The sequence below is a fragment of the Ursus arctos genome, unplaced genomic scaffold (genome assembly GCF_023065955.2).
Source record: "Ursus arctos isolate Adak ecotype North America unplaced genomic scaffold, UrsArc2.0 scaffold_6, whole genome shotgun sequence".
NCBI classification, from domain to species: Eukaryota; Metazoa; Chordata; class Mammalia; order Carnivora; family Ursidae; genus Ursus; species Ursus arctos.
Genome location: NW_026623078.1, coordinates 59397790 through 59423470, shown reverse-complemented (window position 1 = coordinate 59423470; position 25681 = coordinate 59397790). Strand labels below are relative to the sequence as shown.

Here is a 25681-nt window from a genome sequence, read left to right as displayed (position 1 = left end):
TCTTTCCACCACCAGAATGTAAACTTCAGGACAAGGCTCTTAGAGAGTCTTGATCATCATAACGTCCCTAATACCTAGAAGGCTACCTGGCACCTAACAGGAAATCAGTAAATATTTGTGGAAAGAATGGATGGTTGGATGAATGGATGGATGGATGGATGGATGGATGGATGGATAGATAGAATTCTTGCACTTCAACTTTGGCTATTGGGGAGTGTCACATTGCATAATACTGAAGCAGAATTAGTGTAGAGCCTTGTAGACTTGTGAATTCTCACTCCAAAAAGATGCTAAAATTAGGTAAAGGAATAGAAGTTCAAATTTTCCTGTTCAAAACCTAGAATGCAAAATTGTCTAAATGGCAAGCATTATATGGTTACTGTGTTGAAGCAAGAATATTGGAAAACTAGAACCAGCTAGAATTTCTTGCCTCAAATTTTTGTGGCCTGTTTATTATGGGATGGCTTCTTTCTAACAGCTTCCTTTGTCTGTTTTTAATTTGAGCCTTCCCAGAATTGCTGCTGTTTCCTCTTGGAACAAACATAGGTAGAAAATTTTAGAAAGAAACGAGCTTGCATTGGTGAAAAAAAAACAAGGACTTTAGAGTCAGGCAAACCTGAGTTTGAATCTTGAGTCAGTTACTTAGTAGCTGTGTGACTGTGGAATCCTTAACGTCTCTGAGCCTCAGTTGTTCCACCTATAAAATAAGATATTAAAAATTAGTGCTATGTGATAGCTACTTAATAAATATCACTTTTCTTATTTTACAGGCATCCTTTCAGTGCGTTTGAATGGTTTGTTGTAAGAATTTCACAGGGTTCAGATTAACCATGAGTTTAGGCTGTGACATTTTATGTCTCCATCAGACTGTCTTGAGAAATGTCAGTATCTGAAGCAGGAAGAATACGAACACCTATGCCAGTGTTTGGCACATGGTAGATAATTAATTATTTGTTGAATGGTTGAATAAGTGGTCTGTCAATGCTTCGGTTATTCATGAGAATCAACTAGATTTCCCTATGGTTTAAAGTAATGTTTCCTTAGAATAGCAGTGATTTTGCCCTCCAAATTATGCAACTGAACATTGAACAACATCAAACCATAACTGAATGTTTCAAGACATTATGGCACAAAACCACGTTTTCTTCTGCCTGATGTTATTTTTAAGTAGGTCTTCTGGAATTGTTTATTTCAGCATTTTGGAAAACAAATGAGCTCTGAGATCTAAATTCAAAAATGAACCAGAAGTTTTAGCAGTGTTTCTTGGACTTTGAAGAAATATTTTATTTATAATCTTTAGAACCCCTTGTTTTATTCTTGTATGTAATTGGTACAAAGATGTTGAAGTAGAGACGTGGTCATCATAATTGCCACCAAAAGTTTGAGGACACTGGTTGGCAGGCACTTCAGTTCAATATCAAGAAATTATGTGATACACACACACACACACACACACACATGCACACTTTGGACAATCTTAATATTTTAAAATGTGGATTTTAAGTGTATATACATACAAAAGCATATATATATATTGACTTTGCAAAAACTATTCATTACTTTCAAACTTTAATCAAAAAAGCATTGCAAAGTAATGTAGAAAGGATAGATTTCCTAAACCTTTTAAAAATAATAATAAAGTTAGTATCTAACCTCACACTGCATTTTAAAATGAATTCCAGATGGATTAAATTTATTTATTTATGTTTTTTTAGATTTTGTCTATTCATTTGAGAGAGGGAAAGACAGAGACAGAGCACAAGCAGGGGGAGCAGCTGGCAAGAGGGAGAGGGAGAAACAGACTCCCTACTGAGCTGGGAGCCTGATGTGGGGCTCCATCTCCAGGATCTGGAGATCATGACCTGAGCCAAAGGCAGACGCTTAACCATTTGAGCCACCCAGGCGCCTGAGATGGATTAAATTTATATGAAGAGTGAAACTATAAATATCTAGAAGAAAGTATAAGTAAATATTTAATTGATTTTGGAGTGAAGGATAGTCTAAGTATTAAAACATTGGAAGAAATCACAGAGGAAAATATGGAGAGATTTGACAACTAGAAATAGAAAAAGGTTTAAATGTCAAAACATAAATTAAAAATTAATAACAAACTCAGTGAACTATAATGCTTTTCATGTAAAAGGATTTCTTACAGATCGATAAGAAATCCTTAACATCTTAGTAAAAAAGTTGTCAAACTAACAATTCATAGAATAAGTAAAAAAGACCAGCAAACATATGAAAGACATTAAGCCTCACTGATAATTAAATATGTACAAACTAAAAAATCAAAAATACATTTTTTATTATTAACTTGGCAAAAATGCAAACAAATAGTATTCAGTATTGGCAGGACTTTTGTAAGTGGGATACTCTCATTCAATAATAAGAATTTAAGTTGTCCCAAACTTTTTTGAAGGCTTAGTAATTTCACTTTGGATATACATTCTATGAGATAATAAAAAATTTGACCAAAGATTTATTTTTTTATTTTTTATTTTTATTTTTTGGGAGAGAGAGCTCACATGCATGTGAGCAGGGGGGAGGGGCAGTGGGAGAGGAAGAGAGAATCTTAAGCAGGCTTCACGCCATGCATGCGAGTCCAATGTGGGACCCCGAGATCATGACCTGAGCCGAAATCAAGAGTCAGACACTTAACTGACTGAGCCACCCAGGTGCCCCCAAAGATTTATTTTGTTATTAAAACAATTTCAATAATAGTGACAAAATTGGAGACACCCTAAATAACACTACAAGATGGAATTGATTTTTAAGTGATATGTTTATATCTATTTTAAATAAGAACTCATTTAAAATAATGTTTTTTGAGAAATTAAATAAAACATTTTGAACCTTTTTAAAACATACTCAAAACCAGAATATTATAATGAATCCCCATATACTGCTTATCTACTTTGTCCAGATTAAGTAATGACAAGATATTGTCATATTTGCTACATCTATTCCTTTTTTCTTTTTTTACTTTGCTGAAACATTTTAAAAAGCAAATCTCCAGACATCATGTCATTTTGTGTCTACCTACACACCTCAGCCTGCATTTCTTTAAAAACTGGACATTTTCTTACATAATCATAGTGCCATTTTCATTACTACACAATTAACATAATTCCTTGGTATGATAGAGAACATTGAAATAACCCCCGTTGTCTTGAAGGTGTTTGTTTGCTTCCTCATAGCATTTAATCCAGAGGCCAAGAAACTTTTTCTGTAAAAAACAAAATAGTAAATATTTATGACTTTGCTAGCCAAATGATCTGTCTCACAATTATTCAACTCTGCCATTGTAGCTTGAAAGCCACAGTAGACACTATCTAAAGGATTCAGCGTGGCTGTGTTCCAGTAACATTCTATTTACAAAAGCGGGCAGCAAGCAGAATTTGCCTACAGCTTGCAGCTTGCCAGCTCCTGATTTGACTCATTACTCTCTGTTCTCCATATATTTTATAAGATGGACATTAGCTCTAAAGCTTGGTTAGATGCAGGGGAAATTTTTATGGCAAGAATACTTCATGGGGAATGCTGTGTGTTTCATCTGCCATCCCATCCGAAGGTACCTAATGTCTGTTATCCCACCATTGGTGATGCTGAGAATAGGTGCAGATGGGTAAGGCCTGATTCCTTCACTGTAAATTCTCTATCAGACTATTGTCTAATGGTTTCATCCATTATGTGTGTTATCTAAATCAATTATTTCATTAGAAGTAATTACAAAATAACTTTCTGTTTCTATTACTCCATCTATTTTCATTAACCAGATGCTTCTGTATGGAAGAACTTTGTGACATCAGTGAGGGGTTTCAGTTATACTGAAATATAGTTTGTATAGGAATGGTTTTTCAATTAGGATTTATACTAGTTCTTTCTTTCCTTTTAATTGCCAAATTTAAATACAAAGAATTGGTCCTTGGGTCGCTGCCAATAATTTCCAGGGGGTTGGGATTCTTTTAGGTAGAAAGGGTCTTTCTTTCCTTCTATAGTTTTATTTTTTTGGATGACCATGAGCTCACAGATTTTTTTTTTTTTTTGTATATTCAATGGGTATCAGTCAGTTGCATTAATTATTTGTTCTTTCTGATGCTCAAATTATTCCATCTTTGGCCAATGTGGGCCCTTTTGTATTGGCTCCTGTCAGTGTTTAATAGCTTCTTTCTTTATAGCCTAACAAGTTCCAGGGGAAAGTGCTCAGTAACAGAGTAATGAAACTGAATATACTATATGTTGAAACAAAGCACAAAGCAAGTGAGCAAGTAAACCATATGCATAATTAAAAGATCAACAAGAAATAAGCCAGATTGTTCACTATTTTTTCTGGGTACTACAGTTATAAGAAACCGTTATCCGTTTATTTTCTCTCTCCTTCTTTATACTCTTCTGCACTCTATCTAGATCCTATGCATTAAGAATTACTAATTTGATAATGCCAAAGATTAAGTTAAAATTTTAACAACCCCAACAGATTTCCTTTAACTTAAGCAAGTTCCTTTAATGCATTTAAAATAAGATACAAATTATTTTAAAAGATACTTAGACACACCTTTTTTTCAGAATTGTAAGTAGAGTAATTGTCCAATTATTAATTATATCCCATATTCTCAAAGAGCTTGTAACATAAAGAGAGAGGAAAAACAGATTAAAAAACACTTTTTAACAACCTCCAGGCTGCAAAATTATAATAGATGCCAGTTTCTCTCATCTGCTCTTGCAGACCTTAACCTTTTTTTTTCCTTAACAACAATTAGGAAACTATTTAGTAGGTACATTTCTTATAGCACTTTAGATGGGCCACAACTTCTGGGACTTCCTGCATCTGTGAGTATTCTTTCTCTATCCTTCATCCTATGTGTTGACAGATTCAAAGCAAATGAACAACAAGAACAAAATTAACCTATTCCTTAGTGTAAATCAAGGAGGAAATGTAAATTAATCTCCTTCACTATAGACGGTGATCAGAAGTAGCCTTAATAAGGGTCAGTTTTACCCGTGTTCCACCAGGGACCATCCTGGGCCCATTGAAGTGGGATTTAGAATTATTGATCCCAGAAGGAAGTCATCCTATATTTTCAGATGGATCACAATGTGTAAAACAAGAAACGTGGCCCTGTTTTATTTTATTTATTTGTTTGTTTATTTATTTATTTATATTTATTTATATTTTTTATTTTTTAAAAGATTTTATTTTATTTATTTGAGAGAGAGAGAGAGAGAGAGAGAGAGAGAGATCACAAGCAGGGGGAGGGGCAGAGGGAGAAGAAGACTGCCCCCTGAGCAGGGCCTCAAGATCATAACCTGAGCCCAAGGCAGATGCTTAACCAACTGAGCCACCAAGGCGCCCCTGTTTTATGTTTTTTTTAATGAAGTTATACTTACCATGAATAACGAAGAACTGTAGAAGCTCCATTATGTAAGCGCTGAGGGAGGGAGGGAGGGTGTGTGTGTGTATTTTAAAAGAAAAACTCCTCCCTCTCCAGAGACTGACAGTCTTCCTCATGCTCTTCCTAAAGCCTTGCAGCAAAAGTTCCCTCTGCCAAAACCAGGCTGAAACGTTCTTGTTTTTCTCAGGCATTTTTCTGGAAATGTGAAACACTCCACACTTTTTTGGGTAGATCATTCAGGATTTCTGTCATTTCCTGCCCTGAAATAGTTTCCCCATGGTGTCGTATTAGAATTTTTTGTCATTGATCATTTCTTTATACTAACATAATTAATAAAAGCCATAATTATAAATCTATGGATTCCACAGGACAAATTCAGCTAGTAGCAGCAGGAAACGGAAGGCATACTCAAAGGGTTGAACCGAAGTGGGTTTAATAAATGAATCTGTTCAATATGTGCTTGATCCACATGTACTTGAGCACATCGTAAGATTCGACATGAATAACCAAGGAGCATCAACTTGACTTTAGTTTTCTTAGAATCCTGGAGTAAATGTGAAGGAAAAATATTTTACATAGAATTTTGGGAAGGAGTATTACTTTCATCTGGACTAGCAGTCTGCTTCCAACAGTGACCATGAAGTTAAAAAAGAGGAGGAGAAGAGAAGGGAAGGGGAGGGAAAAGGGAAAAGGAGCCTTAAACAAGACTTGTTGAAAAAAATGCCCACTTCTTCAGTGCTGCACAGAGGAAAAAACCTCAGGTGTGGCCGGTTACCAGATGACTTCCTGGTACATGAACCTTTGTTGCCTTTGCTCGGGTCTTACTTTGCATAACTTAAAGTTTGTTCTCTCTAGTAGGAAAATCAATGGCCCTGCCCTTTCCAAACTAGATACCTTTGTTAGTGTTGATCTCTTCAGACAAAACAGGTGAATACCCCAAACTTCTCTGACAACTCACCGATTTTCTTGAGTATGGCTTTGCCTTAACAGGCTTGCGGGTTTATAGGAACTGTGCATTGTAGGTGATACTTACCCAGCTCCTTTTGCTGATTTATAAGCTCCATCGGTATGGGCCTGGGTATAATGCCTGTGGGCTGGTTCAGTGCCAAGACGTAGTTTAACCAATGAAAGATCATGTCTGTATTCCCATTGTTTCTCCCTCAATATGAAGCGCAATACTAGAGATGTTGGGTGGACACCAGTTTACGTAGTGATTCAGATGCTGTAGCAGGTACCGAAAGTTAAAGATTTATTTAGGTCTTCACCTTCTCAATCCCTTCCCCTGGAGATATTAGCTGTAAATATTGATGACTTGTGAAGCACACATTCCAGGTAAAAAAACAATTGCTGTTGCCTTCCCTAAACTGCCCCATTCTAAATAATTTCAGGTCCCATTTTTTTTTTTTAGATTTTATTTTATTTATTTGACAGAAAGAAAGACAGCCAGCAAGAGAGGGAACACAAGCAGGGGGAGTGGGAGAGGAAGAAGCAGGCTTCCAGCAGAGGAGCCTGATGCGGGGCTTGATCCCAGGACCCGGTGGACCACGCCCTGAGCCAAAGGCAGATGCTTAATGACTGAGCCACCCAGGCGCCCCTCAGGTCCTAGTTTTTAACCAGACCCTAGTGCTTAATCCTTGACATTATTAGTACTGAAAACATGGTTTATACATATTCCTTCTCATTTAACTCTGGCAAAATGATAATAGAACCAACAAAGCACATTTGCTTTCTATTTACTTAAATTATAATCTTGACAGTGTTTCTCAGTATTGGAGATTGTTTGATTTTGTCCCCATGGGTCTGAGTGTTTTCAAGAAAAATTGCTTTTTAGGTTAGAGACTCTGAAGCACATACTTTTATTTATTTGGGCCATCTCTCTTTCAAAAGAAGTGATTTATGGAAGTGACTCATAAGGAAATAATTTTAAAGGCAATGGATAATTTTGAATGATTAGACCTCATTTGCTTGGGTTTATCTGCTTTGGGATCGGAATCAAGAAGGTGGACCTCCTGAGGCGATGTGCAGGCCTGTTGAGCCTTGTAAGAGTGCTGGAATCTGTCTGAGTAATTAGCAGCTTTGCAGCTTGAGAGGGGAGCTGGGCTTTCTTTGGGTTGTAGCATGGGACATGCAAATGTCACAGAAAGGCAGGGACAATAAGCAATGAAAGAGCTGAGCAGTTGCAGCCAGGAGGGGCTCGGCACCCTCCTTCACGGCCAAAGTTTCTGCCGGAATTTGGTAAGAACAGGGTACTCGTAAGAGAGCAAAACTACTTGCTTCCAGAAATGGACCGTTGAGGTCCTGTGGATACTAATATGTCCAACAGTCAAAAAAAAAAAAAAAAGAATATTCGGAGAAATGAATCATTTTACCAGTGCCAAGGTCACTTTGTTCCAGAAACTGGGGCTATTTCATAATAGAATCTGAAATAAAAGCCAAAAATGAAGGAATGGCCATGATTTTTTTAGATGGATTCTAGTCATCTTTATTCAGGCAACCAATATATTTTTTTCATGCCTGTTTCTATCTTTATTAAAGCTGTGGAGTTTAAAGCTGTGGAGTTTAAGGGGACGCCTGGGTGGCTCAGTCGTTGAAGCATCTGCCTTCCGCTCAGGGTGTGATCCCAGGGTCCTGGGATCGAGCCCCACATCAGGCTCCTCCGCTGAGAGCCTGCTTCTTCCTCTCCTACTCCCCCTGTTGTGTTCCCTCTATCTCTGGCTGTCTCTCTCTCTGTCAAATAAATAAATAAAATCTTAAAAAAAAAAAAAGCTGTGGCGCTTAAGGGAGCCTTTCGCAGATGGCAAATGATTTTTGTTGTTTTACTATTTATAAAAATGTAATACTCCTGAAAGTTATTAGTATTGAAAGTCTCTATTCGGTTTTTGTTTTTTGGTTTTTTTTTTTTTTTTGGTCTAATGAGTTACTTAAGTAGCTCTGCCATCAAAATATTTCTGTATAATAAGGAATTATTTAGTAATGAATATATACCACATTGGGAGGAGATATATTTTTAAGTAATATTGATTTACTTTAAATTCCCGTACAATTCTCTTCACCAAAGTATAAATGAATTAACCAACCCTCATGAATATTTAATAAATCTGGAAAGCATTTATAGGAGTCAGCAGTATGACTTTCCTGTTTGCCTCATAAGCATCTAAGCAGGTCACTTCATATCATGCATATTCGCTTATAATAATAATCATAGTAATAACCTATAACTTGAAAGTTAAGGGGATATTTCTAATTTGAATATCATTTTCACTTTACCAGTTTATCCCAGACAGCAAGGTGCTGGATTGATATATTTTGGGGTGGGTATGTATGCTAATAATACAGGATAGGTAATTTAAAAAAAAAACAAAAACTTTTTTCTGCTCCCTTGAACTCCAAAAGCCAGATCTCTTGCCTATTAAACTCTGTTAACCAGTTGATAGGCCAAGTGTTCGAAAACTGGGTGTGGTCAATAATATGCAAGTAACTTTTTTTTCCCTAACACAGACAACTCTGAAGAGTTCACAGTAATGCCCCCAAGTTGTTGTGGGGAACTTTTTATTACTTAACTGCGTCAAAAAATCTATGGACAGTTTTTGACCCAAAAGTATACTACCGAAAGTGTTAAAATGAACAAATCTTTAAGCATTTGCAATGTGAAAGTTACAGAAATATTTGTGGTCCAAAAAGCTTAGAAGGTTTTGCCTTAAGATATGTTTTATGATAGCTGCTATTTTCTTTGTTAACAAAATTGGCCAAAATATGGAAAATAAAAGGAGAGTCATCCTCAGGCATCAGCCCAGGTCTCATAAGCAGAGTACGTGCGCACGGCTTCTCTTTGCCATCGATTTCCTCCTCCTCATTAAACACTTATTGATTCCTGTCTTCCAGATGATACAGGCTGTCCCAGCAGCCAGTCAGTGTCTCCTGTGAAGACGCCCTCAGATACTGGAAACAGCCCTGTTGGCTTTTGCCCTGGAAGTGATGAAGACTTTTCCAGAAAGAAATGCACAGTTGGAATGGTTGGTGAAGGAAGCATCCAGTCATCTCGATATAAGAAGGAACCAAAGTCAGGCCTTGTAAAGCCAGGTAAACACACTTACTCTTCATGTTTTTCTCAGAACGATAAGATGAGTGATTTCACATTTGAAATGAAACACCTGTATATCAGGACAGGGGGTACGGTACTGACACTGTATCAGTACCCAGAAACATCTCCCTTTTTTTAAGGAGGTAAGGCAGAGAGTGGAATATTTTCTGTATTGATTGTTAATAATTGAGTAAGTATAGGGACGTGTGTGCATTATAGAGACATAGAAGAAGGAGCAAAGTTGGAGACATGTAAACTGGATGGTCTAACAGACATTTAAACTATGTAATTCTAGCATAAATTTTACTAAGAAATTACTTGGTACCGTCTAAAGTACGCACAGACTATGAAAAGAACGGGTTATCTTGATGGAAATCTATAGGGCTGGGCAAACTGACTAACCTAGTTATTTTATTTGCTTTTAAAGAATTAACTATGAGTACGATGTCATATGTATACATGTCGATGTTCAACAGTTACAAAATATGAGATGAAATGGAGATTTTTATTGCAATGGATAAGATACCATGAACACCAGAAAAGGTCAATTCTCAGAATTTGCAATATATAAATAAATGTTTTATATCCCAGAACTATATGCAGTGTATGAACAAGTATTATTCTAATAAAACTAAAGTTATAACTTTAAAGTAAAAAGCCCTGAGCATTGGCATTGAAAGACAGCCTGTATATTGCATTATTTTCTCCAACACCCACAGGTAATTCTGTACATATTTATGAGCCTGAAAAGACAGATTACTGACTTGCATGAGTCCTCATCCCTTACGTTTGTCTTCTCATTTTTGTTTGGTGGTGGCATTATTGTGCAAGGACTTATTGACAGGTTTTTTCAGTGGAGCCAAGGCTTGGTCCCATGTCCTCTTCCATCTCTGTCTGCTTCTGTTCTTTCTGAATAATTGATTTGCACAGCGTATCTTAATGGATTATTCTTCATCTTGCGTTTGGTCAACCAAAGACAGTATTGTCTAGTCTCAGGGTAAAACTTAAATGGTGTGAAAAAGAAATCTCCTCTTTCCAAGGCTCTCGATAAATGGTAGTCATGATGAATTTGTGAACAGTCCTTTACTTTGAAATAATATGAAAAAGAAAGGGAATGATACACAGGGGGGAAGACAGCATATAAAAGAGAAAAATGGTTATTGTAAAAAGGGTGTTGGATACCTTCAATACTTAAGGCAGAGACAGTGAGTTTAAGAATGTCATGTGATTAGAGCCAACAAATAAACCATTACCTTGTGTACGGAAGGATGAGAACTGCCTCCCTCCCTCCTCCAGCTCAGTGGTTCTTTTTAAATTGAGATACAATTCACATACCATAAAATCCACCCTTTTAAAGTATACAATTCACTGGTTTGTAGTATATTCAAAAGGTAATGTAAACATCAGCACTATCCAATTTCAGAACATTTTTATCATCTGCCAAAAGAAACCCCCTGCCCACTGGCCCCTATCCACTCTCCTTCCCCCCAGCCCCTGGCAACCACTAACCTGCTGTGTCCCTGTGGACCTGCCCATTCTGGACATCCTATAAACATGTAATCACACAGTGTGTGACCTTCCGTGTTTGGCTTCTTTCACTTAGCATAATGTTTTCAGAGTTCATCAATGTAGCATGCATTAGAATTTCATTCATTTTTATGGCTCAATAATATTTCATTGTATGGCCATACCATACATTAAAATGGACTTTTTTTTTTTTTTCGAGCAATTTTAGGTTTACAGGAAAACTGAATGGAGAGTACGGAGAGTTCTCACATACCTCTCCACCACTGCCACTCCTTGTCTTAGTGTGGTTATACACCCCCATTTTGTTTATCCACTCACAGATCATGGACATTTGTGTTGTTTCTGCTTCTTGGACATTTGCGCTGTTTCTGCTTCTTGGCTCTTATGAATAATGATGCTATGAGCAACCATGGAAAAGTTTTTTGTGAACATGCTCTCAGTTCTCTTGGATATGTGCCTAGGAAAGAGATTGCTGAGTCATATGGTAACCACGTTGAACTCTTTGAGGAACTGCCAAACTTTTCCAAAATGACCGCACCATTTTACATTCCCACCAGCAATGTATGAAGGTTCCACTTTCTCCACATCCTTGTTGATGGCTGTTATTGTCTTTTTTATTGTGCTTATTCTCCTGAGTGTGAAGTGGTATTTCGTAGTGCATTTGATTTACATTTCCTCGAGGGCTGATGACAATGAGCTTCCTTTTGTGTGCTTATGGGCCATTTGTACTTGTTCTTTGGAAAAATCTTCTCAATTCTCTTTTAACCGGAGAGTACTCATCCGTAGAAGCTGTTTCTCTAACATATGGGATGTAAGTTTCGGAGCAGGAACCTTGTCATCCTCTTTTTCTATTCCTAACGCACAGAGTCCGGTGCATCGTGGGGGCTCGACAGCAAAGGTAGGCTATGGGATTGAAAAGATGAAATGGTGCAGGAAAGAATGTCGGCTTCATGAATTTCAAAGAAAAAGTGATTTCACTGTGCAGGTATTGTCAGATTTGAATGCAACTTAAAATTATTTCATTTTGGTTTCCAATCCCCTCCCACCTCCCGCCTTATTTCAAAAACATTTTACAGTGGTGACAGTGCAAGGAAACAGGGACACAGGAGACAGGTATGGTCCAACAAGAACAAACTAAGATTAAATGGGAGTTAAGACTATCATTGCCCTTCCTTGTTTCAGTAATCATAATAAGAATAATCATATGTTAACCTAAGACTTAAAACCCTATGTGTGTGTGCAGAATTCACACGGGGCAAGTCCTTAATCCTACAGTAAGTACTCAACTTGCTCTAAGGATCAGCCACTTGTCTTGCTGAGAATGTTTAAGGCCTTAGGTCATTCCTGAAGAAAATGTAGACAAAAAAAGAAAAAAAAAATGGAAGGAGGGAGGGAGGAAAGATGGAAGAAAGAAGGAAGGAAGAATGGAAAAATGGAAGAAAACGAGAACATTTCTTCATGTTGCTTTAATTCATGGATCCTTTGAGAATCATGAAGGCCGTGAACCCATACTCCGGAAAAATACCCATATGCACAAAATATCACTTACCATGTCTGAGGTTTCTTGGACCTCCTTTATTAGAACTCATGAATCCTAACTTAATGACCCTTGCCTAGAGGTGAAGCCCGAAACACCACTTTTGTCAAATACCAACTTTTGTCACCAGAATTCTGATTTCCTTGCTCATAGGCATACGTATCACCGAAGCAGTCTTTACCTTGTGGTGTTTTTATTTATTTGCATTTAACCAAGGTCAAAGGGACCCCTAAAGCTTCTTTCTTAGGTGCCTCAAATTCCTAATGTCATCAATGAAAAAGTTGCTCGAGCTTTTGGGGGAGGCCCAATTCTGCATAGTAAGCTCTTTGTAGGAAAATCTGCACGGTGACCTACAGTTCTCTGAACTTTCGGCAGAATAAAGCTGTCAGTCTCATGAATATGAAGAGAGGAAATCCTGGAAACAAGGCCTCTGGATGACTCTACAGTTTATAAAATGCAGAGACATCATCTGCTAAATCACAAGAAGATACTGCTCTCGGGTTAAAGTGTTCTCCCTCCTCCCCAGCCCCAAGTGACCGGCTCCCCTCAGCCCAAACCCATCTTCAGCTCTCGAAGTGTGCTCTACTTTTTTAAAATAAATCAACTCATTAGAACCAATACCAGTTTATTAAAATAGCAAGCAATTAGTGCCTCTCGTGTGGACGTTCTGGGCCTCTTTTACATTAAATAACCCAAGCCCATTTAATTTTAGGTCCGTTGTTCTAGATTCTGGAAAACTGCTCTTCACCTCAAAAAGGAGTTCTTGAAATGCCCCTTTAGTCATTCAGATAAAGAGCTAAGAATGCTCACCGAGTATCTGATGCAGAAGGAGAAGGGAAATCTGTCACAGGATGCTGGGGAAAGCTTAGAAAGGTGAGCTGAGCGAGCCTGCCCCTTGCCAACTGGGCACCGTGGCACACCCAGCATGACGGCCCTTCCTTCCTCAGGCAGGGCTTGCTCAGGAACTTCTTGGAAGCAGTGAGCCTTCTGTCATGTTGGCTTCCATCACTTAATGCCTATGCAGTTTTAATTAAAAATTGCCACCAAAGAGCAAAAGAAAACATCCCTCCAGTCCAGCTGGATAATGGCTTTGCATTTTCATGGTTTCCTTTTACCTACAAGTCAATTCAGCAAACACTCAAGATTGAATTTCCAGAGCCTAATACTGCACCCGTCATAAAGTAGGTGTCTGATAAATACTTAAATGAGAAACACAGTGTACACTCTGTGCAGGGAATTACATTTGGCATGGGAAGAGCATCAGGGAGACAGGGCAAAGAAGACCTCAGTGTCATCCCTGCGTTTAGGGAGCTTATAACTGTAGGCAGAGTACCTTGTGATAATCTGGCCTGTGGTCCGATCAGAAGGAAAGGAGCGAAGGCATTCCATCCGGGAGCTCTGAGGAGTCTGCAGACAGGGCAGGGCGAGCAGGGCAACCCTGCTCCCAGGGGCTCCTCTCAAGTCTGATCTGCAGTCTTTCTGACATTCCTACCCAGAACAGCATTGCATTACTGCTCCAGTACATTAAATGACCTTCCTGGGCCTCCTTTAACACATGTTTACTACTTGGTGTAGCTTAGTCCAAGGAAGAAAAAGATCTGGTGTCATTACTTTACAAAAACAAATACTAAATCCTTCTCCACAAGGCTTGATGTAGAGCTGGGGAAACAATTACACGATTTAAAGAAATAATCAGAAGACAAGAAAGGGAGAAAAAAACACCAGCTAATCGAGGAGATAGATAAAGAGCAAATGGTTAGGGTCACTGTAATTTAAAAGAAATCCACGTTTAGAAACTGAAACGTTGAAATCTGCATTTGAAAGATGTCACTGTGTGCCATCAGCATTCAAACTAAGGTAGTATTCCCTGGTCATCTGACTCCACCGAGCTATGGAAATTGGAGACCTGGCCAGGTGAACTGTAATAACCTCACAACAATAACAGAGGCCTGGTTACTTTAAAAAGACTATTTCCCACATTCAGAGGCATATGCTAGAAAACTCAGAAGGCACCAACTAGGTTGGCGATTAATCGACACTGGTTCCCATCGTAGATAGAGGCTCTTTCTTTCTCCCACGGCGGATCGCTACAGATGTTCCTGCGCTTATCACCAGTATGCTTTCGCTTCCAAGTTCGTCCAGTGAGATAAAAGAGAGCTAGACAACTTACCTGGGAGAAGCCGTTCTTAAAATAACGTGAGCTACCGAGAGCAGAGTTACCGCTTCTTCCCCAGCTTACTCAACTCAGCTTGTCCTTGGGGAAAAGAATGTGTGTCGGGGTTGGGAGCCCTTTCTAACCACCAGCTTCTATGTCCAACATACTAGGTTCAAATCTTCATGCTGCCACTTTATAACCATGCGTTCTTCAGGTGCTTGTTATCTTCCTGAAACCTCATAGGCAGCATCTGTAAAATGGGTTGTTTGGAAGATCAAATAGACTAAGGAATGTAAAGTGCCCATTGTTAAACCTGCCACAAAATAATTCTTCAGTAAATGTTCATAGTGGTCATTTGTAGCTCCTAAAATACACGTCACAAATTCCATGCACTTTCTTTACAAGAAAACCCTTTAAAACTCTCATACAGAACCTGTGGCTGTTTGGAACAGCATTCTAGCATGTCCTGGGCTCCCAGATCCCATAAAATGGGAGCAGCGTTTGCTCCAGGAGGACACTCTGAAGACAGTACGAAGTGATAGCTGATGCCTTGACAACGAGGAGATGGGAAAATATGAATGAACAGACAGAAGACCGCTAAAAAGCACAGTGGCCTCTTAAGTGTTTAAGTGCTTTGTAGCGCTTTGTGGAGTAATTAATGTTCTAGAAACAGACTGAGTCATTGTGATGATGGAGTCAGCAGAAAATGATGTGTTTGAGGGCAGAAAAATGTCTCAAGTGTTTTAGAAATATTTTCATAGAGTGGAAAAAATTAAAATTTTAGTGCTAAAAGATTTTGGCTCTATGGAAACTTCCAGTCTTCTTGGCAAGGTGTTATTTTTCTAATAGCTTATAGTTACAAAGGTCTTATAGCAGCAAAGCCCAGGCTCAAATAAAGGCTGTAATCTATTTTAGATACTGAAAACCTTATGAAAATATCTGGAAGGGTATATTAGATGTAACTGTGGGGCTTGGATAACTCTCTGAAATTGGATTTTAAAATTTTTTAGCTAGAGGCCACTGGCTGGCTCATTCGATAGAGCATGCAACTCTTGATCCCAGGGTTGTGAGTTCAAGTCCCACGTTGGCTGTAGAGATTACTTAGAAAAATAAAATCTTTTTTTTTTTTTAATTTTTAGCAAACATTATAGAACACTGACTGTCCCCAGCAAAAGTCCAAGCATGTTACTCTTTAATCCTAACATCCATGGGAGAAAAGGGTATTGTTGTTCCCTGTGTTACAGATGGAGAAACTGAGGCACAGAGAAGTTAAGTAACTTATTCAAGGTGGCACAGCTTATAAGTAGATTTCAAACAGAGCTACTAACTCTTAACCAGTGCACTGGTTGTAAGATCTGCCTTCAAATGAATAATTTTAATTACAATAAGGGAGTGTGACAATTGAGAAAGATGTGTTGAAAATGACAAATTATTTTTCTTTAATGTCTGTAGAGCCCTAAAAATTCTTACTAATCTTCATAAATTAGCTGATACAGTCCCTCTGTAGGTGGTGCTCCTGTTGCTGATAACAAAATCAATGAACTCAGTGTGACTTCAATAAAGTCCACAGAATTGGACACAGAAGACTGTTTGGGTGGCGATCAATAAACTCTGAGGATATGAACATCAGAGGAATGTTAAGGTCTTCAGTGCTTTCCACTTAATCATACACTGGTCCTTTCCTACTTGTCAAGAAGTTTATTGTGCTGCCCTGCATATCATGAATACTTTCCTAAGCAGACATCATTAAGCTTTGTCAATTTAAACAAGAGCTTTTACTTTTCTACTGAAATGGGTCTCTGAACCTTTCTTTCACCCTGAGAGAAAGAATGCTCACCCAGGATACAGTAGAGAATGTTTTGTGGTAGACTGTTGTACAATCTACCACTTCTCCCCCACAGAGACCAGACCACTAAAATAAAGCTTAAATGTGTTGGGGGACTGAAGTGTTTATCTTCATGGCCGGGTTACATATTTACTCTGTGCCTTTCTCCCTTCTGTGCTTTTGATGGTGCACCCCATCAACATAATGGTGCCAAATGGTCCATTAATGGTTTTCCCCTAAGAATTAGTGAATTATAATCCTCTTCTTTCCAGAGGTGACTGCCATCCAAATCCTGGGTCTGCTAGGATTTATTGCATGTATGGGTTCTAGCCACTGGTTTGGGGGCCTGCCAGATGCTTCCTAAGTGCTCTAACGTGTTGAGAACGAAGCATTGTTGGTCTCCCATACATGGCAGACATTCCAGCAGACCACACACCCACTGTGAAACATATTTATCGACTGCCAACATAAGAGAAATAAACCTAGAAACTTATTTTATACATAAACTTGGAAACCAAGAGTTATAAATCATGTAGATATATGCTTCAGATTGGACCTTCTTTTTGTACTAATTGAGGTGAGTTTATTGAAGAGCGTGTCTGCATGAGTGGGCATGATTAAGGGGATCCAACAGGGCATGGTGAAATGTTTGGCCCCCGCAGCAGCTTGGAGCCATTCCCACATCCAAAGGGCCGAGGGGAGGGTAGAGTTGCCCAGAGCCCAGAGGAAGAGAACTCTGAGGCCACATGTGAAGCAGCTGTGCACTTTGGTGGAGGAATGAAGCCCCGGACCGGAAAAGAGCCAGAAGGGTAAATACCCTGATCTCGCTGTCGTCTTCGCTGGTATAATTTGTTGTGTGGCGTTTTGGTGCACAGCAGGGTTATTGACAAAAAGTTCTGTGTTGAACCACGTAGTATGTTTGGGTAATTCCCTGCGTCAACATTTTCTACCCCCTAAGCTTGTATCTGGTAGCAGCCAAGGATGCAGGTTGTGGTTAACCTAGGTAACGCTTTAGGAACCTGGCAGCAGTGGGCTTATACTTGGATGCATGGACTAGAATGTTTATGGCTTTGCAGAAAGGTGATGTCAGAGTCTAAGGAAAGGAAAGGAAGGAAACCCTCACTTTATCACATATAAGAGGTTTGTGCTACGCTTAGGTTTGAATCCTGGCTGTACATTGACTAGCTTTCATTCATTCATTCATTCATTCATTCATTCATTCATTCAACTAACAGTTATTAAACATTTACTCTGTGCTGACACTGTCGCTCTAGGCATTAAGGATAGAGGGAAGAAATAGACAAGATACCTGTTTTCATGGAGTCTGCCTTTAACACGGGGAGACGGCTGATACACAAGCAGACAAACAAGAGGAGTTCAGATAGTGACAAGCAAAGCAAGGTAATTCTACATAGACAGTCCTAGGGATGAGGCAAGGGAGTGTCTGGGGCGATGGCGTTTGAGCTGAGAACTTAGCCATATTCCTTCATGTTTCGGGAGAGTTGAAGGGCGGGTAGGGCAGTGAGTTAGGAAGGTAAAGAGCCGTAGCAGGTGAGGTCTGTATTGTTCAAGTACTGGAAAGCCACTGGAGGGTTTTTAAGAAGAGACATAATTTAAGATAAATATTTGAGATCCTTCTGGCTACTCCGTGGAGCTTGGATTATCAAGAGGTGAAACAGGAAGCAGGTCCACTGCCCTCAGATGGCTTAGCCTAGGAAAGAATCAGCGGAAACAGAGAAAAGTATTGGGATACAGTGTATATGACCGCATATAATGTCACCCCATTTCCCTAATGAGAATAAAAAAGTGTTATGTCATTTGCTAGCTCGAGTAAATCTTTGGAGATCTAGATGAAATCGTATCTGATGGTTTTTTAAATTTGTTATCTTAGTTAAATGTTCTTATTTATACTACATTATTCATTTAGAAACATTGATTTTTTTTAAGTATTTATTTGAGAGAAAGAGAGAGAGCGCGAGTGGAGGGAGAAGGGGCAGAGGGAAAGGAGAGGATCCCATGCAGACTCCCCAAGTGCAGAGCCCAATTGCGGGGCTCCATCCCACACCTGTATCAGGTCCTGAGCCAAAATCAAGAGTCGGATGCTTAACTGACTGAGCCACCCAGGCGCCCCTAGAAACATTGATTTTTTTATTCAAGGTTAATATAAAATTTTCTGTTCAGTTGTTCTTATCCATAGAGCTGCTTTTCAACTCATCTGACTTTTCTAGAGCACATCATTTTCACTTTCATCCAATTTGTTTGATATGAAGCAATTTTGAATCCATGTCTGGTGCTGTCGTTGGACATTTTTTTAAGCCTACAAGTATTGTGAGGGTATCAGTTAAGTTACTGTAAAAAAAAAAAAAAAAAGACTCTAAAATACAGAGGTTAAAACCAGACAGAAGTTTGTTTCTTGCTAAACAAAACCTAGGTATTTGGGTGACCCAGGCTGGTAGGCAGCTATGTGAGGTTGGCTGTCATCCACCAGGCAGCAGGAAGGGGGGAAGGGACCAAGGGCCACTCAGCCATTTTAAGGTGGACACGGAAGTCATTTGCAATTATATCCCAGGACATTTAGTCAAATAGGCACCTGTTATGGAGGAAGAAGGGGAGGATGAAGGTAGACATTGGAGGTTAACCTACAGGTTGTCACAACATCTGCTGGACAGCAAGGGGGCAGCTGATATTCTGTTTTCCTGTAGATCTGTAAGCATATCCTTCACTATCCAAAGCTACTTGGTTCTTGAGTTCAGTTAGCAAGGGATATGGGTTTTTGTGATCTGTCCGATTTAACCATTGACTACATTGCTATTTAAAGTGTTCTTTTAAAGGCTGGAAGAGTCTGAGGAATTACAAAATCTGTTTTTTTTTTTAATTTCTTGGCCTCCTTCATTTTAAACAATCGCATCAGTTGACCTCCAAAGGCAGCCCAAACTAGCACAGATTGAGATTGATTCAGACTGATGTGCCTTTTCAAATGGCACTTTTTATTCAAAGAAGGTAATTATGAGCAAGAGCTCTGTAATAAGAGGCTTTGGAAAGACTCTAATATATGGGGTTTCTTCTTTTCTGAGAGGTGATTGTGGGAGGAGGGTTACATCACCTTATATTTAGACACTGAATAGGGTGGACCAGGCCACCTGCAGAGCTGTGGGGGAAGGGAAGTTAGTGGGCAGAAGAATTTTTTTTGGGACATAAAAAAATGTCTTTTCTTTTTCTTTGTAATATGAAGGAATAGTTAATACTCAGCTTTTGCAGGTTCCTGTGAGAATCATAAAATGTGGGGTATATAACAACATATGCACACTGCACATACTCAGAGGTCACCATGCACATCATGTATCTTTGCAAAAATCATTGTTAGTACTATGTAGTGATGGTGTTTGCCTGGTATACAGTAGGTGTTCAATAAATGATCACTGGCATCATTGCTATTAAATAAGAAGTGGGAAAAGTTAACAGCACAGTATTAAGGCATTTGAATGTCCACTCACCATCTCCTCTGCATTGGTCTGGTTTTATCACAGATGCCTCTTTTGTAAGAATTATTCTGATATAATAGAGGGGTTTGGTGGGAGCTTACTAAATGTGTTTACTCTAAGCAAACCCATCTGGAAGGACTATGCTGAGGGTTGTCCCAGAGAGTCTTCGGTTCCCTTTTCTCCCTTCAGAACAACAACAGATCTCTCCTGTCTCTCTCTCTCTCTCTCTCTCTCTCTCTCTCTTTCTCTCTCTCGGGAAGCACTGTGAAGTGCCTTGCATATTTAAATAGCTGGAATTCAAGGAGTACACCAAGCATTTTTTTCAAAGCTTCGCATGCTTGCCATTAAATTTAGGAATGTGTGGGGTTTTGATGTAATTTCTTCCTTACCCATTGGGATGTAATCATTGAGGCAAGACTAAGTGTTTTGCTCCAACATTGTGAGAGGATTAGCCCTGACTGTTGTGCAGGCATTTCCTCCTATTTGTCAATTTGGTATTTCTTTAAATGCTTTGTGTCCATTCATGAGGGCGATGGTTTCATTTGAAATGCTGCAGTCACCAGGGAGAAGCTCCTCTGCTCTTCCCTGATAGGCCAGCCATCCCTCTGCCTCCTGTTGCTATGGTGCCCAGCAGAGTAACTTCCTTGCCCTGCACATGGAGGAGGCTCTGTCTCCATGGATACCCCACTCTGAGACTGTACTCCACGGAGAGATGAACTGCTCACACTGTATTTCTGCACAAGACATACCCCAGCCTGTGGCGGGAGGCTGTTTGCAGAGGCAGTGTTTGCCATGAAAGTCTACGGAGCGTACCTTCTAAGTAAGTAGTATGAGTCACAGTAAGTAAATAATTATATCAAATCACAGAGGATATGCTCTTTGTGTTTGGGTGTGTGTGTGTAAAGTTAGTTGTGGCAGGCTAGAAATGTAGACTGAAAGCAAATTTTCAGCTCTGCCTCTCAGATATTCTGAATGCAGAGTCTGTAACTAAACTTTTAAACACGCACACATCTATTGTCTTAAGTACCCCTTGTCATCTGTGAGTCTGTTTGTGCAATTTGAAGCCAAAACGAGAAAAATTGACGGTGGACTTTTACATTTTAGAATGCTCATCTAACTCTGAGCATTGCATGCTGCATTTGTAAATGCAAAGCCTGGCCTTACTCAGTCGTGTGCTATGGGAATAGACGAGCACAACCACAATTAATGCTAATTGGCACCGCGCATAGTTGCAGTGGGCCTCTGTGTAGGCCGAGACGCGATGTACTTATTACCAAGAGAGAGCTTGCTCCTGTGCTCATGTCTGCCAGTTCATGGAAGTTATTCAGAGCACATCTCTGACCAGTTTTAATTTACTTTTCTCACGTGGCATCCAGTAGAAATTCTGAAACTCTCCATGTTCATGGAATTGGGATATGGAAGAGTGTCCTTTTTTTTTTGTTAACTGATTTGATCTAACACTTCCTCTTTACTCTACATTCCAAGAACATACGGGTTGGGTTTGCAATGTTGTAAAACACATGAGTCATCTTAAAGCGATTTTCATCTGGTGGGCAAATGATTAATGCCTGCGGTGTTAAAATTAATTAGTAGAAACAAAGGAAGACTATACATATGGTAAGCCTAACTGTAGTTCAATAGCTTTGAAATTGTGTAAAATGAAGATTTTTGGGCTATCCACGGTAGTTAGCAGCATCTAGCAGCTGTAAAAAAACACAGCACGTGTTATATGGTACAAGAGAAATTCAGTTTCAGTCACATAAAAGAGGGAGCACAGAATATTATGCTAGATTGTAAGTTTCTCTTATTTTCTGTACTTATGACCGACCATTCAGCAAAGGACAACTGTTAGTCATGCCTCAATTTTAACTGCCCAAAATGGTGAAAAGGTACCACCCTTCGAGAATGTGAAATGGACTGTGTGTGACTAGTCTGCATCTGACTTTGTCATTGAGGTCAGTCTTTAGGTCATTGCCTTAATATTTTATAAATATAATTTCCACCCTTCAGAGGAGCAACAGACAAATAAGGGGGCATGATAAACTCTTGCGATCGTGGTTTTGGAGACATGGAAACAATGTTGATGATACTTATCCCAATGTTTTTCAGCCAATTGGTAGCGTAAGGCCCCATTTCCCCATCTCGATGTGTCTGTGATAAATTCTCCTGCCCATCTCTGCAAACCAGCATAATGTAGGATTTTTTCAACCTCAAAATGTGTGAATCTCCTCTCTAATACTGTTTCCTCATCTGTAGAGTGGACTAATAATAGTACATATGCCATAAAGCTGCTTTGAAAATTGATGTCATCAGTGGCACACGGCATACAATCAACAGTAGCTGTTGCATTACAGTTACCGCGAGCAGCATCGTCCCCGTTTTTGCGATGCTCTGTGGTCAAGGAAGGCTGTAGTTCAGAGCTTGCATAATTCTTTGGTTTGGTTCCAGGCAGCCTATCCGATTTTCTATCAAATACTTACTACTAAGAACCTAACTATGTGCTTGGTATTCTGATGGGAATTACGGCGTTCAGTGTACGTAATGATGTGCCTAACAAAATGTGAGATGTATACACTAGTTTTCTCTTTTCCAATGCGTGCCTTTCTCTTTTTGTTAAATGGCCACACATACGTATAATCAAATGTTTGCTTATTCATTTTGCTGCCGCTAATGGATATATAGCATTCCACAGTGGAGATGGAAGATAAAAGGGACTAGGCCGTAGCATGAGTTGTTAATATTTATAATAAATTAAAAATGTGACAGTTAAAATCTAGGTTCAAAGTTTAAACTCACTTCCCTTCCTGAAAGGATTTCCGTTCAGAGTGCAGTAAATGACATATTCTGAAAAGAGACCGGTTTCATTAAGTTGAAAGTTTGGGGAGTGATGGGAGAGGAAGAGACAGGAAATGATTGATTAATCTGTACAAAAATAGGCCCCATGCTGGGATTTTTCCTTTTGCACTAATCCTGTGTGACATCTGAGCCAAAAATAAATAAATAAAGCCAATGCCCTGCGCACAGAGGCTGCTGGTGCTGGTTTTAAAAACGCCTGAGGAGTTGACCCAGATTGCATTTTGCAACTTTATTTTTATTTTTATGTCATTTTCATTTTCCATTTCTTCTCTGCCATATCCTCCCTTTCCATCTGTTTGCCCTGGAAAGAACGTGGCATGTGGAACAAGGACTATACCAACTCACTTGAATGGAAAAAAGGGGAAGACATTTTTACGATGTGATTTAAAATGAGCTCTCTGGAGTTGGGGAACTTGGGAATCAACATATGTCCAAATAGATAGCTAACTCTATCATGCTAAACATGATTTCATGTGCAGTACCACTCAGATCATGCAGCCCGAGTACGCCTTCGGTTGTAATGCTTCAAGGCAAACAGTAAATCCGTAGCAACATCCCCACCAACATGGTGACCTTTTATCTGGGCTCTGCTGGTCTGTGACCAAAATAATGCCCCACTTTCTTTTCCATTGTTATCGGTCATCCAGTCACATGCTCTCATGATGCAGTTGGTTGAGCGTTCGGAGGCACTTGGTGCTGCAGGCGTGAGTCGTGGGCCCCGTCCTTTCCGTGGCATCTGAGGAGCATTTTGAGCTGTCAGCTCTCTTTGCCGAGTCCTTTTTCAGCAGAGGGAGTTTGTGGCAGTTTCAGAGGGAGGGATGCTTCCTTGTCTTGCGGGGTAGCGACACTATTCAGGGAAACTGGATCTTCCTGAGTGTTTGGCTGCTTGTCCTCACCCCTGCGGCTGAGATAGGCAGGCTCTGCACGCCTCTGCCCGGCAGATCTGATTTCTGCGAGACTGTGGGCGGCCCTGACTGTTCTTGAGAGGTGGAGGCCGAACCTGATCCTGCCTGACATCCAATGCTTCCCCTGCAGTTCATGGAAGAAGGGAAGGATCCCGGCCACAGGCTGAGAAGCTCTGGGGCACACGGAGCAAGGGGTTAGGATCTGTAAGTGGTGCCCTTGTGTCGAACCCTGCCAAGCCTCGCGTACCAGGGACAGTAAAGCAGTTTTGTCTGTATGAAGCCGGAGCACCCTTGAATTTTGGACGGGGGTCTCCAACTTCACATCTCCACGCTTCCCTTTTCTCTTCACTGTCAGCCACCACTTAACAGAACCGAACCAGTAATGCTACTCATTGTTTTATCAACAAGGAGTTATTGATAAGCCAGGAAGTGAGTCAGGTACTGGGATGTGACAGTAAACATGGGGCCCTGTAACAAGTGTAACATGTTTCTGGGGGAAGTGCAGAGTCCCATGAGTGCGTAGCGGAGGACCATGGAACCCAGACTTTGGGAGTCTGGAAAGCATCCCAGGGGAAGTAATGCCGTAGTGACGCTTACAAAGGGTTAAACCAAGCTCTTATTTTTATTTTTTTTTTAAAGATTTTATTTATTTATTTGACAGAGAGAGCAAGAGAGCACAAGCAGGTGGAACAGTAGAGGGAGAGGGAGAAGTAGGCTTGCTGCCGAGCAGGGAGCTAGATTTGGGACTTGATCCCAAGACCCTGGGATCATGACCCGAACAGAAGGCAGACGCTCAACCATCTGAGCCACCCAGGCTCTTAAATGCAAAGACACTTTGGTATCTGAACTTCAGATGCCATTGCTCTTAATTTAAATACTATATACTCCCTGAGAGTTTTTTTTAAATTCTATTGTTATGGTTACCGTGTTATATTTAATAATTATTTCTTAGATGGCTCTCTCTTCTGCTGGGGTGAGAGCCTTTCTAGGACGTGGACAATGTTTTCTTCCTTTATCCTTTTATTATCTTTTATTTTAAATTCATTTTAGCTGTTTCCCCATTTCTTTTTAATATTATGTAACAAATGTGATGCATAACCAGAATATATATATATAATGCACATGTAAGCCGTTCACTATAATAATAATAAGGCAAATATTTGTGACCCACCTTCCACTTTTAGAATTACCACCCCCAAGGCTGCCTGTGTGATCTCCCAGATCCCATTCTCTGCGTCCCCCAGAGGTGACCACTATGTTGAAATATGTGTTTTATCATTTCCTTGCACTTTAAAAACAATGTTATTTACCATCTTAAGTATGTGTCCCTAAAAATATGTTGGAGACACAAGGGTAAAATTTAAAAGTCCTGGAGCCATGTTTTCTTTGCTGTTATGTCCTCTATAATTAGCACAGTGCCTAGAACTTAGTAGGTCCACTCTAGATGTTTGTGAATGAGTGGCTATGCCCCAGAGCCCAGAGGATATTCGTGTAGTGCTGATGTCAGGGAGACACTGGAATTCAACTTTAGTGCTTATTTCTTTTGAGCGTTGTTAGTCATGCCTCTTTGGGGTGCTTATAGATACAGTCTACAGAAATTAATTACATACTATTTTAATTGTTTGGGGATGTTTTCAAACTACCATTTCCTACTTACCATACTCTCCGCTTTCCCGCCAAGCAGTTGTTCTCCAGTGGTCCCGAAGAGAGTGGCCTCAGTATTTTTGTAATGGTCTGCTTGGCTTTTCCATTCCATTTTGGTTTTACAAAGAACATTGTGGGGTGAGGAGGAAAGGGACGGAGAGAAGAGAGAACGCCGAGTACACTCGACTTTAAAAGTTAACTTGTGGAGGGCTGGGGGTGCGGCAGAATAGCAGGGCAAGCAAAGTGTTGGCCTAGGAATGTGTGCTCCGTGCCAGA

At 39.8% G+C, this 25681-nt stretch overlaps 1 protein-coding gene across 10 annotated transcripts in view; it reads left to right on the top strand.

Annotated features, from left to right (window-relative positions):
• The window catches only part of SYBU (syntabulin), a 70938-nt gene that overhangs the window by 15095 nt on the left and 30162 nt on the right, over window positions 1-25681 (top strand). For all 10 annotated transcript variants that reach the window (XM_044382631.3, XM_048212450.2, XM_044382630.3 and 7 more), the window contains one exon: window positions 9276-9473. In XM_044382631.3, coding sequence (XP_044238566.2) covers window positions 9404-9473 — 70 coding nt within the window. In that variant the 5' untranslated portion in view covers window positions 9276-9403. The remainder of the gene's footprint in view (window positions 1-9275; window positions 9474-25681) is intronic.